Raw genomic sequence first — 15,632 nt, forward strand, 5'->3', positions numbered from 1 at the left:
TTTTAAAAAAATATATTTTTCGTAAAAAAAGTCAATATCCATATTATTATATTAAAATTTCAAAACTAATTCTATTTATTTACCCTTGTAAATTATATTATATGTAAGAATATAAACGGTTAGTATATCACAAAAATTAAATTACACGAATTCGAATCTATATTAACAATATTCGAGCTTTGCTTCAAATTCAATTAAAAATTAATACAAATTATATGAATTCATTCTAAACTAAATTATTATTATCTGAATAAAAAAAAATTTGTTTAAAATTAATACAAATTATATGAATTCGTTCTAAACTAAATTATTATTATCTGAATAAAAAAATTTGTTTAGTCTTATTTATTTTAATTAATAATTTATATAAAAAATATTTTTTATTTAAAAATTAATAATTTTTAAAAATATTTAAATTTATTTTTTAAATAAAAACATATAAAAAATTTTATAAATATTATTATAATATATATATATATTTATATTAAATTAATTATTTATATAAAAGAATTCGAACGGTAAATTTTTTTTTTTAAATGAGAATTGGAGGCTGGATTAGAATATGAAATCTCTCAAAATTACTTAAATATACTTACCACCAGGTTAAACCTATAAGTGTTGGACGAAAAATACTTTATAAATAAAATTTGAAATTCAATCCGAACCCATTTATTATTTTTCAAATTTGAACATATTTCAAACTCAATTATAACAATTTAAACTCATTTTGTTACGATTGGATATGATCAAATATAAAAAATACCCAACTTTTTATCATCCCTAATTATAAATATAAAACTCATAGCTGTAACAAATATAAATATTATTTTTATTGGTATGAGATGTGGATAAATTTTAGATTTCTTGCATTATAAAATTTAATCTCTAAAACTATATAAATAAGATCACTTATTTGCATATAACAACTACCATTAATAATTTTTTTACCGTTGAAGTATTATTTTTTGATCTTCTTCTTAATAATTTATTTTTCTTTATTTTTCAATTAAAAGTAAAAAATGATTATAGTAATTTAGTATTATGATAAGTAGTAATTAAATTTAATTGGCTATTACATTTTTTTCTAATATAGTTGGGTATTGGAGTTAATATCATATATTAAAAAATTAATTTTATAGAATAAGTATATAAAATACACGTTTAAAAAAAATTAGTATATATAAATATGTGATGGATAAAAAATATCCTAAAATTATATAAATATAATTTCTTATATGATAGATAATTTTAGTTAAAATTCTATAAGGATTAGATTTAATTGAAGGTGATAAAAGGGAATAAATCAAAATTATTATTAATATAGTAAATAGTTCTATGATTATTTTATTATTTTTATAATAACTAGATTTAGTAAATATAATAAAAGGAAATGACCCAAAATTATTATAATAAGAAATTGAATTGAAAAAAAAAAATTGAACTCATTGATCCCAAATAGGCCATTCATCGTTCCTGTTTGGCTAAGGATATCAAAATAAAAAAGCCTCGCATTACAAAAAGCATTTTTTGCATACCAAAATAAGGGCACCAAACAGGCCTTGGTGAAGGAAAAACAGGCCTTTGTCAAGCCCAAAACTACTTTTTGTTTTTTAATCAAGTGATATATTATAACCCATGGCATAAGGAAGTAAACCCTATCCAGCCTGAGTTGGCAGAGAGCTTCCTATATAAGCAAACGCTGGCATACACTTCGGACTACAACCCTAGCTCCCCAGTGAGCCGCCTCATCCTCTTTTGTCCTCTTCTTTCCTTTACTTTCTCTCTCTTATCTGTGCTAAACCCTAGCTATTCCCTTTACTCGCCGTCAGATTTTCTGTGGGTTCTGCTTCCCTTTCTTATCGAATTGTTTCGATTTCGGTATTGCTTTAGGCTTTAAGCCTTCTTCTTGTTTTTTAATTGACTCGAAGTCGTATTCCTGGTTATTAGGAGTCTTGAAAGTTATCAAATCTGCTAAACCATGTCGGACGATGAAAGAGAGGAGAAGGAGTTGGATCTCACTTCTCCTGAAGTTGTCACCAAATACAAGAGCGCTGCTGAAATCGTCAATAGTAATATTTCTTTATTTCTCAGTACATATGTGTATAGATATTGTTATTTTTGTATTTTTGTGCATAGTAAAGTGTATGTAGAATTTTGCACTGGTTATTAGCTTCTGTTGATGTATTTGGGAATCCCATTCCGGTTTAAAGGTGAAAACTTTTGCAGAGTCGTTGCAGTTGGTAGTATCAGAATGCAAAGCAAAGGCTAAGGTTGTTGACGTTTGTGAGAAGGGAGATGCATATATCAGAGAGTAAGCCCCCATATCTGTTAATGGGATTCTTTGTTATCGATTTTAAGCAAAATATTTATGGGTCGTTATTCTTTGTGTCCGAAGGCAAACAGGTAACATGTACAAGAATGTGAAGAAGAAAATTGAAAGAGGAGTTGCGTTTCCTACTTGCATATCCGTAAACAACACTGTTTGCCATTTTTCTCCACTTGCTAGTGATGAGACAGTGTTGGAAGAAGGCGATATAGTGAAGATGTAAGCCTGTTTCAAGATCATTTTATGCAAACATGTTTATTTTGTATAAGCTTTTTTGGTCAGTATTTAATTAATGGGTTTTTTGAGTTGCAGTGACATGGGATGTCATATAGATGGGTTTATTGCCGTAGTGGCGCATACCCATGTTATTCAAGCTGGACCAGTTACTGGCAGGGCGGCTGATGTTATTGCAGCAGCAAATACTGCTGCTGAAGTTGCCTTGAGGCTTGTAAGGCCAGGAAAGAAGGTAATTTATTTTTATGTGTTGAAGCAGTTCTCTATCTCTCTCTCTCTCTCTCCCACCCTCTTTTTTCTTTGTCTTTTAAATCCGTCTCTGTGATGATTGTGGCATCTTGTTTATTTTACTTAAGGTATCCTATTTATTCTATTTTAAGCAATTTTTGAGTTTTCATATTGTCAGGCATGGTTTTCCCTCTTGAGTCTTATCCAATTCATTATTGTATTCTGGAAAAAGTTCAATTGTTTATGGAAGTTGTTTCTGTTATTAATGTATATGCTTCTGCTACCTTGGAATGAGTTTTACATGGTTTGTATGTCTTACATCTTTCTCATATCATGGCATAAGATAATTGTTCTATCCCTAGAGCCTTTTGTTGTCCCCTACATGATGAAGCTTTTTAGATGAGCTATGGATTAAAATCCAAATGAAGCATTTGTCATAGTTACTCTGATAGGGGAAATTTTTCAATGTGTTTAAAATCAAGGATTGCATGAACAACTGCTTCTTGTTAGTGCTCTGTGACTGTGGTTATGCCACAAAATAAAGGCAGTCCATCCCAAAGTTCTAGTTCTTGAACTCGAGACTTTCTTATTTAGAATAACAATTTGAAACAATTTGAGACTTTGAACGAAGGCAACTTTGCCGAGGTGATCAAATCAATTGTTGATTCCCTCTTTTCCCTGTTGCCAAAATATCATTTCTGCCATATATGGCTGGTTTAGGTTGAAATGTCTTTTATTGGATTACCTATTGCCTGTATGTGCTGACATCTTTACAATCACAAAATGATAACAAAGCGGTGTCATATAGTTTTTGGATCGTTGCCACTGTCAGGCATTGTATTCTTTTTAATCATTTTTTCCTTTTAATATTTGAAGCATATTTTAAATGATACTTATTTGTGCTTTTGTTAAAATGCAATGTTTATATGCTTGAATGCTTGATAGAATCTGTTTTTTGCTTTTTTGATGCGCTTTCATTTTGGCGGATTATTTTTTGTTACAGATTGTCCTTTTACCGGCATGATCTCTACATGATGAAAACTATAATGGGCTAAGGATTAAGCTCCAGTGAAGCTTTTTTTAGTCATAGTTACACTGATAGAGCATCATTTAGTCTGTCAAGTTTTCTTTGATGTTTTTCTTGTGTCTTTCCTTTTCAGCATATTTGTTCATTTTTATATTTTCATGTTGTAATGAAGATTCTTTCTTGGGCACCATGGTGCTGTCATATTATTTTTTTCTCGCTCCCCTGGGATCATTTTCTGTGGATTTCACGTTTACAGTTATTGCTGGTGTCTGCACTTTTAAGCTCTAATTGCTACTTAATTCAATATTACTAATTCTTTACATGTTCCTGTTTTCCTACATGGTTGCGTTTTGAAGCCATGGGCACGAGTCCATGTGAGGCTTTTAGTTAATAGTTACTTTGATAGGCCTTATATTTTCTTTTTTCTAGTTGTTTGTCTCTTGCGTGGGTTTATTCCAATTTGTAAATGAAAGGGTTGCCATGGTCTTAGCTTTTACTTAGAAAATAAAGTAGTATTTTTGTTAACAACTAATTTATGCTTGGATATAAAATGACTCTGAAGGTCTGTATTGACGAGAATCTGTATGATATTTATATATTATTAGAATGGCAACTTTGCCGAGGTGATCAGTGCAATATTGATTTCCTCCTTTCCCTGTTGCCTAAATTATAAATGGCTGCAGTTGATTGCTTGAGACTATCTATTTACTATTTGGATGTGCTCTATCAACTATGGCTTAAATGCCTTTTGTACCTAGGTGTTCACAATTACCATGCATTTAAGTAACAAGCCTTGTATGTATAACCATAAAGATGTAGTTTGCTATTCTATTAATATAGTAAATATGTATTTTAATGCATTGTTAGGTTTTTTTTTTGGCTAAACTGCACATAATTTGTTGCTTTAAAACTAAAGAACTAGGTTCTTTATACTGTTTTTTCCTTGGAAGGGGTTCTCATAGTTATTTTAGGAAGTCTTTTTGGGAACTTGCTTCTTCCCCTTCCCCCCTTTTCCAAAAAAAAGGAAAGAAGCAAACCGAAAGGAGGTGGTCTTGATGATTTTGTTTTTTTGTCATTGTTATATTTTGTAAGTTTGTCCATTAAATCTTCTTTTATGGCAGAACAAAGATGTGACAGAAGCAATTCAGAAGGTAGCTGCTGCTTATGACTGCAAAATTGTTGAAGGTGTTCTTAGCCACCAACTGAAGCAGTTTGTGATAGATGGGAACAAGGTTATCTTGAGTGTGTCTAATTCAGATACACGAGTTGATGATGCAGAATTTGAAGAGAATGAAGTGTATGCAATAGATATAGTTACAAGCACAGGAGAAGGCAAGGTAATTGTGCAGTCAGTATTGATACATCCCATTCTATTATCATATGCAATTGGATCATTAAAATTTCTGTTGTGATGTTTTGCAGCCTAAGCTGCTAGATGAGAAGCATACTACCATTTACAAGAGAGCTGTGGATAAGAATTATCACTTGAAGATGAAAGCTTCCAGATTTATTTTCAGTGAAATTAATCAAAAATTTCCTATCCTGCCTTTCACTGCCAGGTGTTTACTTGTTAACATTGTTATTTAATTTTGCTATCTTCTCTTTCTCCTTTGTCCTTGCATTTATGCTAGCTTTCTATGTGAATAGAGCCTTAGAAGAGAAAAGAGCTAGACTGGGATTAGTGGAATGTGTGAATCATGATCTTCTACAGCCATATCCTGTTCTTCATGAGAAGCCTGGTAAGAACTCCCCTGTCAATGAATTTCGTTTGTTTTGGTTGAATTAGTTCTATTGGGGTTAGGCAAGAATATTTATGTTTGAGCATTTTTTTTTTGCAGGTGATCTAGTTGCTCATATCAAATTCACAGTTTTGCTCATGCCAAATGGGTCAGACAGGATCACATCTCATCCTCTTCAAGAGTTGCAGCCAACCAAGCCAATCGATGATCCTGAAATCAAGGCCTGGCTAGCTCTGGGTACAAAAACAAAGAAGAAAGGTGGCGGAAAAAAGAAGAAAGGTACTTGTAGATCAATGAGAAACTTTCTGGACTGCTTTTAATATTGTTTCAACCATTGAAATTCTAATTTGCTCGTATGTTGCAGCTAAGAAGGGTGACAAAGCAGAGGAGTCGACAGAAGCTGAGCCAATGGATGCAACAAGTGGGAATGATGGCCAAGAATGAGCCTTGATATTTTCTGCCCAATATATGAATATTTTTTTCATTTTCCAATTTTGGTAATTTGTTCACCCCGTATCTGGTTGCCTATGAGATGAATTTAATAGTGTCTTGGACGTCGATCCTAATTGGATTTCTCTGCATGTTGAATCTCATAAAACCCTTGTTCTGTTTGACATGTTAAAATGTTCAAAGAACGTGCACAAACATAAACTTCGGCATGCTAGTGCTGCATCCGTCCATTATACCTCCCTAGAGGACCTGGTCTAGACTTGCTTCTGATTTAGAGGTTTTATATGAATGCATATTAAAAAAATTATAAAGATAATATGGGTTTTTAATTTAAAAATACTTGGTATATATATTATTTATTATATATTTTTTAATTTGTAGGTGTATATTTTTTAGATTTTATTGACATATAAATTTATTATTATAATTTTATTTTAAAATTTTTTTTAATATTTAATAAAATTTAATATATTTAACATGAGTATAATTAAAAATTATTAAAAAAAATTATTTTTTTAATGTTTTTAAGAGTAAATTAATTAAAATTTATGGAAGAGTGTGAGTAGGAGATAAAGAGATAAACCGCTCAGCGCCTGGCGGGCCGCTCCAAAATGCTGATCTGTTCAATAATAAATGGTTTCATCGTGTAATTCATGTAAAAAAATTTTAAAAAAACTTCGGTTGACGAAAAAAGACTACAATGTTTTTTCTACAATTATGATTAAAAGTTCAATTTTGAACTATAAAATGCATTGTAGTTGTAGTAATTTTTTAATTTAATTCTAATCGGAAAGTATTAATTTAATTTTTTTATTGTTTATTTGAAAGTCATAAGTATTTACTTAATTCTATTTTAATTCACGATTAATCACTTCCAGAACACCCGATTAAACCACTAAAGTTAAGATCACTCTTTAATTTAAAGTTAAAAAGAAACCCATGATTAATATAATTAGCCTTCGCTGTCTTTTTGCTCAAGCCGCTGCTCCTTCAATAGCCTCTTCTCTTCCGACATGTAACAGCCAGGTCTTTTTGATGTTGGGTTCGCGTGAGTTGAAACATCGTTTGGCTTTGCTTTTCCTCCTCATCTCTATGTTGCACTTTCTATACTTTCTGTTGGTTTGGCCGTTGGTCTCGGCTTCTCAGACTAGCAATCATCCGGTGCTCACTTCTATCTACGTGCCTCGCTCGATCTTTTTCATCAATGAGGATCAAATTTTTTGCTGCGATTTGGATCTGTATGAGTTTTTTAGAATATGTCCCTCTTCCAGAGCTTAGAATCGAATCATATACATCTAAAGAAGAAAAGATCTATTAGCGAGAAATCGATCGGATCTTCAACAAATTATTTGCATATAATCTTGGATACATGTGTGATCAACGGTGTGATAACCTTGAAATGGGTGGAGTTCTAAAACAAAGAAACTTGGTGTATTGATCGTAGCTTTCTCCGGTGATCACTGCTTGCTGTTGCATTAAAGAAAGGGTTTCTTTTTAGCTTTATGTTAAAAGAGCGGTCTTAGTTTTAGTTAGAGAGTTTAATTGGAGGTTGTGAGAATGGTTATGTAATACCCGGTTAGACTCCGGTATCGGAATTCCTACCGTCCGGTGGAATCTCGGATGTCGGAAGCCTCTAGTAGGGTAGAATCATGTTTTCATAAAATGTTTTAAGGTATTTCATGGTTTTAAGTAAAATGGAAATGAGTTTTTGCATAAAAACAACCTTGAAGGAAAACTCAGGTTCGGCCGCCGAACCTGCATGCCTTCGGGAGCGCCTTTAGGCCCCCGAAAGCATAAGTGAGGAAAGTCCAGGTTCGGCCGCCGAACCTCAAGTTCGGCCGCCGAACATGGCATGCATGCGGAGGCACGTTCGGCCCCCGAACGTGGCCTGGCCAGCCACTATAAAAGGGTCCCTTAGCCAAAAACGGGCGAGCTTTTTCCCCATTTCCGGCCAAGGTGAGTTCTCCGCCACCCCTCACCGATCTTGAGTCTTTTCCTTCAGATCTTTCGAGTTTTTCACTAGTTTTTATCTTGTTTTGAAGATTTCCGAGTTTTGAGCAAGTTTTGGAGTTTTGAGGTTCAAGAACTCAAATCTCTTCCAACTCCAAGTTAGATCGCCTCCACCCTCGATCTTCAAGAGGTAAGAGTCGATCTCTAGCTTACTTTATGTTTTAAGCAAGTTTTATGCAAGTTCATGGGGTAGAAAATGCATGTGTAGCTTATGTTGAGCTTATGGGTTTTTGATGTGATTTTGAACAATGTGGCTTGCAAATGTATGTTTGATGTGTTTTAGATGGGGTTTTAGTTAGTTGATGCCCCTAGGAACTTGTATGCTTGTGTATGAGTGTTGTAGAATAGGTTTATGCATGTTTGGTTGAGATTGGAGGCATAAATGCATAAGGGAGCTGAGTTTCTGCCATTCTGGGAGAAACCAGGTTCGGCAGCCGAAGGAACTTTCGGCCGCCGAACGTGCTTGTGGAGGCAGCCTTTGGCTGCCGAAGCTTGCCCCCGAAAGGAGACTTTCGTCTCTGTCTGGGAGTTTCGGCCGCCGAAAGTGCCGCCGAACATGCATGAGTTTCGCCTCTGTCTGGGAGTTTCGGCCGCCGAAGGTGCCGCCGAACCTGCCTGACTTTCGGCTCTGGAGGGACTTTCAGCCGCCGAACCTGCCGCCGAAATTGCCCTGTCCAGCCCTTTCTTGCATGTTTTTCTATGATTATTCTATGATGTTTTAGGGGGGTTTTTGGGGAATAGTTTAGAATTATGTTCATGTATGTTTGGTCCCTCATTTGAGTCCACCTGTGTAGGTTCGGACCCGAGGAACCGAGGACCCCAGCAGTGAGTCTGTTGCCCCAGTGTCTGGTCAGAGCTATCCAGAGGTGAGTGGAATAACCCTTTATGTTTTTAAGCAAATCAATTGCAAGGATTGAGCATGATCATGCATCATGAATGCCATGTGATGAATTAGGTTGTTTGCATTAGAATTCACGAATATGTTGCATTGCATATTTTAAATGTTGATGCGGATGAATGTTGGATGATCCATAGCCCTCGATCTATGATATGACGATGTGATATGTACGGTACGGAATGTAAGATCAGTGGGACCCATTCTACGTTCGCTGGCACTATGTAAGAGAAAGACCAGGACCCATTCTACGTTCTGGCACAGTTGGACACTGTTATGTTATGATATGTAAGGGAAAGACCAGGACCCATTCTACGTTCTGGCCCAGTTGGACCATGTAGAGGGCTATTGGTGACAGGTTCATCCTTGATGTGATTAGCTGTGATGTGATGCATTCCATGTTATCATATGTTTTTAAATGTTTTATTATTCTGCTCACTGGGTTCTAGTAGCTCACCCCTCTCCCAAATTTCCCCAGGATTGCAGGTACATGGTAGACCAGGAGGTTTACAAGAGTAATGAAGTCTGGTATATGTAATAGATAGTGTGGACATGATAAATGTATTGATGTTATGTAAAAGTACAGTTTGAGTCATGTAATGATATTGAGGACTAGAGATTGTGCTTGACTTTATGTATGAGGTATCTCTTTTAAAGCATGATATTAGATCTTTTTATGATGTTCATGTAAGCCAACTCATCTTATGATATATCGCCCATTGGGGCATTGATGAGATCCCACAGAGGGGTCATGATTATGATTATGAGTATGTTCAGTGTATGCGCAGGTTGAGTTTGGCTTATGAGTGAAAGAAAAGTTTTAAATTTTTATGTATGTTGTTGATCATGTATGGAATTAAACAGGTTTTCAGGTTGTATGTCAGGCTTGCTACGGGTCTTGGCGGCCTTAAGCCGACCCGGATCCTAGCGCCGGTAGCAGTCCGATTTTCGGGTCGTTACAGGTTAATTATGGGTTAGAGTAGGGTTAAGTAAGTGCTTATATGTCTTTTAAGTAAATAATAAAAAAATTAAATTAATGTCTGACATGTAGCTGATTTCATATTAAATTGAAGAATTGCTACCATTAAAACAAAATTAAAAATTAGGGTTTTATAGTACAAAATTAAAATTTTTTATTATAATTGTAAAAAAACACAAAATTACAGTTTTTTCTGATCAATATAAAAAAAAATAAAAATTGAAGGCATTGGATTTAAATAGAGAGCAGGAACTATAGTTTGTAAATGTATAAATTATTTATTATATATATTCTTTGTTATATTTATACATTTTATTTACATGCATTATAATATTATTATTTTATATTCTATATTAGAATTACATTGTATAAATTATCTATTAAATAATTAATATATATAATAATTTATATATTATTATTATTAATTTTAAAAAATTATTTTTTAATTTTTAAAATATAGCATAATTAATGAATTTATCCTTTTATTTTTTAAATCTAACACTTTTATTTTTGAAATTTAATTTCGTCAAAATTTAAAATCTTTTCATAAATTTTTTTTATAAGTCAACAATTTATGCTTATCAAAGAAAAAAAATAAATATAATTCAAAAATATCGTTATCAATAATAAAATAAAAAATTATTATTTAGTCCCATTGATATGGAGAAACTCGCTAGTTAGTATTTCGATTTTAAAAAGATATTAAAACGTCCTGATATTTTACTAATTAGAAATATATTAAAATGTCCTTGATATTTTATAAATTTTACTAATTAGTCATATGTTAATTTTATTATAAAACATTTTACTATTTAGTTTCTATAGTTTTAAAAAATTTATTAATTGATTTCACAAATTATTAAAAAGTTTACTAATTAGTCTTTTCATATTAGAGATATTTTAAATTTTTTTATAATATTTAATGACTAAAATTAACAAAAAGATTAATTAATAGATTTTTTAAAATATTAAAAATATTTTAATATATTTTTTAAACGGTAAATAGTGATAAGTAACTTTTATTGAATTTTAATTTTTTAATTTTTAATAATTTAAATTTTAAATATTTTTATTTTTATTATATTTGTTGAGTTTAAATTTTAAATTTATTAAAATTTTTATTTGTCGTGGAGATTTTTTTTTTTTAATTTTGATGGAATTAAATTTTAGAAAATAAAGTGTTGAATTCGAAAACTAGAGGCGATAAATCTGTTAATTATATAATATTTTAGAAAAAAAAATATTTTTTTCTTTGATTTTTATTATATTTATTGAGTTTGAATCTTGAACTTATTGAAATTTTTATTTGTTTGTGGAGATTGAGTTTGAGATTTTTAGTTTTTTGCTTTAATTTGAAAATGAAATTTTGTTTATTCAATTTTTTTAAAGAAAAACCTATAAATTTCAGGGACTATAAGTGTTGGGTTTTAAAAATGATAATTCAGTCATTTTTTGTCACTTGTAATATTTTTTACTAAGAAATTTTTAATTTCGACGGAATCAGACTTTAAAAATTAAAGTGTTGAGTTTTAAAAATAAAGCGATTAATCCGTTAATTATGTCATATCTCATGAATAGAAAAGTAATTTTTTTTTAATTTTAATTTTATAAGAGAAATAGGAAGAGGAGGTGGAGATATTATAAGTTCAAATACAATCAAAATATAAATGAGGGAGGCTAAAAAGAAAAAAAAGCCACCAGAGGTCTAAAACCAAAAAAATATAGAAATGAATCTCAAAGGATAGGAAAAAGGAAACCCCAGCGTCGTATATGGTGAAATAAAGGTTTGCCACCATTTGAACCTATTGTGCACCAATCAACATACGAGGTAACAAAGGTTTATCCGTAGAAAGAAACAGAGGAGCAAAACTAAGCACTATCCAACTTCAGCAAATTGTATTGGCCCTTGGTAGACTAAAACTAAGAACGCAAACAAATCAACTATTTTAGAAGCAACGGAGGACGTTATGAAGAGGCTAACGACGACTATCTCGTGCCTTGAGGCAATCGTTTAGAACACAAGATGGAGCAATGTCCATGGTGTTGTATAGTATCAAAAACCATCAGAATGAACCCCAAGCTAAGAAACGACATATATGAATCATACTTAAGTACAATAAACGGTTCGACCTTTTCAACCTTCGAGACTCATCTGAAAGACACGAAGAGAAAGAATTCCTCTTTAAGTTTGCGTTGACGAGCACCTGCAAATATACCAAAGAAACATCCAACAACAAAAGAGAATACAAAAGACAACTAAATACACCTCATGCATGTTAGCTTTGCTGCTTCTAAAATAAAAATAAAAGTAAAAAAATAAAAATTATTTACATCTCAACTCCATTGAGGGAGAGGGAACCCACGTGGGAGTTGGAAAGGTGAGGCATCCCTTTGCCCTAAGGGGCTAAGAGAGGTCAAAGGACAACAGAAACAGAGAAAAAAAACCTTGGGGAGGACACTCACAAATGAGTAGAGAGGAGAGATTTTATCTCTTAAAATTAGAGAGAAGAGAATTATGTAAAATTTTCTCTTTTGATTGTAAAATCAGTGAATTTGTATTTATCAAGAGAGCTTTCCAATTATAAAAACATTTGTCCCTTTATTTGTTTTATAAAAAATATTTTAAAAAGAAATATTTTTCATATTTTATAACATTTAAAACATTAAAAAAAAATTAATCAACAAAAAATATTTTTTTATTAAAGAAAAAATAACTTATTCTTTTCAGAAGTAATTTTCTGTCTTTATGAATTTTATTAAAATTTCTATATATAAATTTATTAATATATTTTATTTTTCAAATTAAAATTAACAATAAATAATAAATTACATTGTTTGAAAATATTTGTACAGAAAAAATTTTGAAATATAAATTATTTTTAACAAATAAATGGAATTTAAATAGTTAAAATTTTAAAATTATTATTACGATTAAAATGTTACAGACAAAATAGTAAATTATATATATATATAACATTAATTTAGAAAATATAATTAGCTTTAAAATAATAAATTGTTTTCAAAATTATGATTTTTAATTTAAATTAAATTTAAAAATAATTAAATGTTTAATAAAAATGAAAGTAATGAAATTTTCAATACTAATTATTAAATTATATAGAAAATGCTAGAATTTTCAAAGTTATAGTCTGGACAATTAACAAAAATATTTATTTTAATACTAATTAAAATCATTGTTTTTTTTTAAAAAAAACTATATTGCTACTAATTTAGTAATATGGAGAAAGTACATTTTCAATATTAATTATTAAATATTTTAAATATAAATATCATGGAAAATATTTTGTATTTTTTCCTTTTGAGATATTTGATTTTTTATAAGAAAATAAAATATTAAATTTGTCTATTGTTTAGTATAAATTTGATCGATAATTTAATAAAATTTTAAATTAAAAATAATAAATAATAAATAAACAGAAATATAAATAATTTATTTGGAATTTAAATATTTTTTAATATAAAAAGCATTGATTAAGAAAGGAAATCGAGAATTCATAATTTTAAAAATGATTTTAGTGTAATATATAATTTAATTTTTTTAATAAAAAAATTTATTAATAAATAATTATTAATGGATTTGACTGTATGAAAAAAAATATGAGAAAAAGTGAAAGAATAATAGAAATAGGATAAATAGTTGAATGTATAGTTTGTCCTATTTCTTGGCAAAATTATACCTCTTAATATTAATTTTATTTTATTTAACATTTCGAGTTTTAAATTATAAAATAATTTAATTTTTATTATTAATAATGATATTTGTGTGCAGTTATATCACGTGATTTAATTTATTTTATAATTAAAAATTAAATTAAAATTTTTAATTTAGTAATATGTAAATTTATCATAATAAATTAGAATTATTTTTTCATAAATAAATTTAGGAAAAATTACTTTTTAGTTATTGAAATTTAATGTAATTAACACTTTGTCCCTTTATTTTGGCGACTCAACACTTAAATTTCTCACTTTATCTTCCATCCAAATTCATAGTATTTCTATCCAAAGTAGCCATTTAAAATACGCAAATTAACAAAATTGACCCTTCCTAAAAGTCTCTCTATTTCAAAATCACAAAACACAAATTCAATACCTTTTCACTGTAAATTCTTCTTTTTATTTTTTTTCATACTATTTCTCCAACTCTCTATCTCCAAATCACTGATCTCTCTACAGCTCGTGGTGTTCTTTCTGCTACTCGGCTCAGTTCAAATGGAAATAAATAGTCAGATGTGTCTATATATTTCTATGGTGAATCCATTTTTCATTTATAATTTTGCTATCGGCAAGAAGTATGCTATATTTGTAGACATTCTCCTTGGGATGAACCCCATGGAAATGATCTTTCGGAGAGGTTCTCCAGTGGGTTCAAACCCAACAAATTTTGTCAGTCCAAGCCAGAAAATGAAATTCATAGAGCCCCAGCAAATGAATTAAAGTAACGGTAATTTTGGTTGGTTCTCTCTAGCAAATTCATAGAGTCCCCAGCAAATTTTGTCAGTCCAGGCTCTCCGGTTGGTTCTCTCCGTCTATGAAATCGCATTTGACTCACCACCAGTAAATGAATTACAGTAGCAGCAATTTCAGTTTTAGTATAGAAAATCCCGCAGCAGTTTCACCGATTGATTTTGGCACCCAATATTTATCAGTCGGACATACTCTTAAGATTATAAGAGATGAAAGATGAAAAAAAAAGGAGAATCAACAATGGATAAAAGAAAACAGAGAAGATACCAAAGAGAAGAAAAATGGAGAGATTTCACTTAAGAAGTTTTAACAAGTCCATCAAGAGCATTTTTGAAAAAAATTCTCACTATCTCATTTTTTACTCTTTGACCAAACGACTATTTTGGACGAAATTATTATAAATTTAGACGAAAAAAAAGTTAGAGATTTAAGTGTTGGATCATCAAAATAGAGAGATAGAAGTATTAATTATGTTAAATATCAGGGATTAATAAGTAATTTTCCCATAAATTTAATATTGGTTATTAAAACAAATAAAAGTTAAATAAACTTTAAAATTGAAAGACATATTTGCGATGCCAACATACGATTGATTTCTCTAAATTCATTGATTTTGAAAGTTAACGGAAAAATAAATGGCTTAAAAAGATTTGGCAGTGAAAGTAGGAATAAGATAAAAGGTAATTACAGATTAAAAAGAATAATAACACCTGATAAAAATTGAAAAATCGATGGATAGAAGTGGAAAAATCTGTCATCCCATTTTCCTCCTTTCGCAGGAGCCAAACAGCGGTTGTTCTCGTTCGTGGGCTCACCCAGAGTTGTCTTTACGCCTGTCATGCGCAGTGTATATCGGCCCCACAAATGCATTTTTCTTTACTTTACAATTAACTATTTAACCTTATTAAAAAAAGTATTTATTCTTTTTAAAATTAAATTAAAATAATTTCTATCCAAAATTAAATCCCTTTAGTTTTATATAAAATTATTATTTAATTAATATCAAATTTAATTTGAGAAATTAAATATTATGAATAATTAAATCATAAAGATAAACTAAATTTATAAATAATTAAAATATAAAAATTAAAAAAAAATAATTTCAACATTAAGTTTTTTAATTAAAAAATTAAAAAGCTTAATTTTACTATGATGTTTTAATTGATTTTTAAAAATAAAAATTAAATAATTAATTTTATAAAAATAAAATAGATTTATAGGTGGTTATTATTATTATTATTATTATAAGGGTTGCC

At 30.1% G+C, this 15,632-nt stretch overlaps 1 protein-coding gene and 1 long non-coding RNA gene across 3 annotated transcripts; both read left to right on the forward strand.

Annotated features, from left to right (window-relative positions):
* The first annotated feature begins 1,675 nt into the window (after window positions 1-1,675).
* On the forward strand, window positions 1,676-6,170 carry LOC110623033 (ERBB-3 BINDING PROTEIN 1). Of its 2 annotated transcripts, XM_021767858.2 has the most exons (10): window positions 1,676-1,836; window positions 1,948-2,069; window positions 2,227-2,311; window positions 2,396-2,545; window positions 2,639-2,792; window positions 4,937-5,152; window positions 5,238-5,374; window positions 5,463-5,554; window positions 5,654-5,833; window positions 5,919-6,170. In XM_021767858.2, exons 2-10 carry the CDS (start codon window positions 1,979-1,981, stop codon window positions 5,996-5,998), a joined length of 1,185 nt encoding a protein of 394 aa, XP_021623550.1. In that variant the 5' UTR covers window positions 1,676-1,836; window positions 1,948-1,978; the 3' UTR covers window positions 5,999-6,170. The 2 variants fall into 2 exon arrangements, with proteins under 2 accessions (XP_021623550.1, XP_021623549.1); XM_021767857.2 differs by having other exon boundaries at window positions 1,702-2,069.
* A 280-nt stretch (window positions 6,171-6,450) lies between these two features.
* On the forward strand, window positions 6,451-10,015 carry LOC122724680. The gene is made up of 2 exons (XR_006352122.1): window positions 6,451-7,564; window positions 9,872-10,015. It is a non-coding gene; the product is annotated as an uncharacterized LOC122724680 (long non-coding RNA).
* The last annotated feature ends 5,617 nt before the right edge of the window (window positions 10,016-15,632 follow it).

Source organism: Manihot esculenta, chromosome 9 (genome assembly GCF_001659605.2).
Source record: "Manihot esculenta cultivar AM560-2 chromosome 9, M.esculenta_v8, whole genome shotgun sequence".
NCBI classification, from domain to species: Eukaryota; Viridiplantae; Streptophyta; class Magnoliopsida; order Malpighiales; family Euphorbiaceae; genus Manihot; species Manihot esculenta.

What these genes read in the sequence shown, in the direction of transcription:
- LOC110623033 (XM_021767858.2), top strand. Translation starts at nt 1,979, where the DNA reads ATGTCGGACGATGAAAGAGAGGAGAAGGAGTTGGATCTCACTTCTCCT. An exon ending in TTGTAAGGCCAGGAAAGAAG is followed by an intron (nt 2,793 to 4,936) that starts GTAATTTATTTT and finishes CTTTTATGGCAG; the next exon opens with AACAAAGATGTGACAGAAGC. An exon ending in ATCCTGCCTTTCACTGCCAG is followed by an intron (nt 5,375 to 5,462) that starts GTGTTTACTTGT and finishes CTATGTGAATAG; the next exon opens with AGCCTTAGAAGAGAAAAGAG.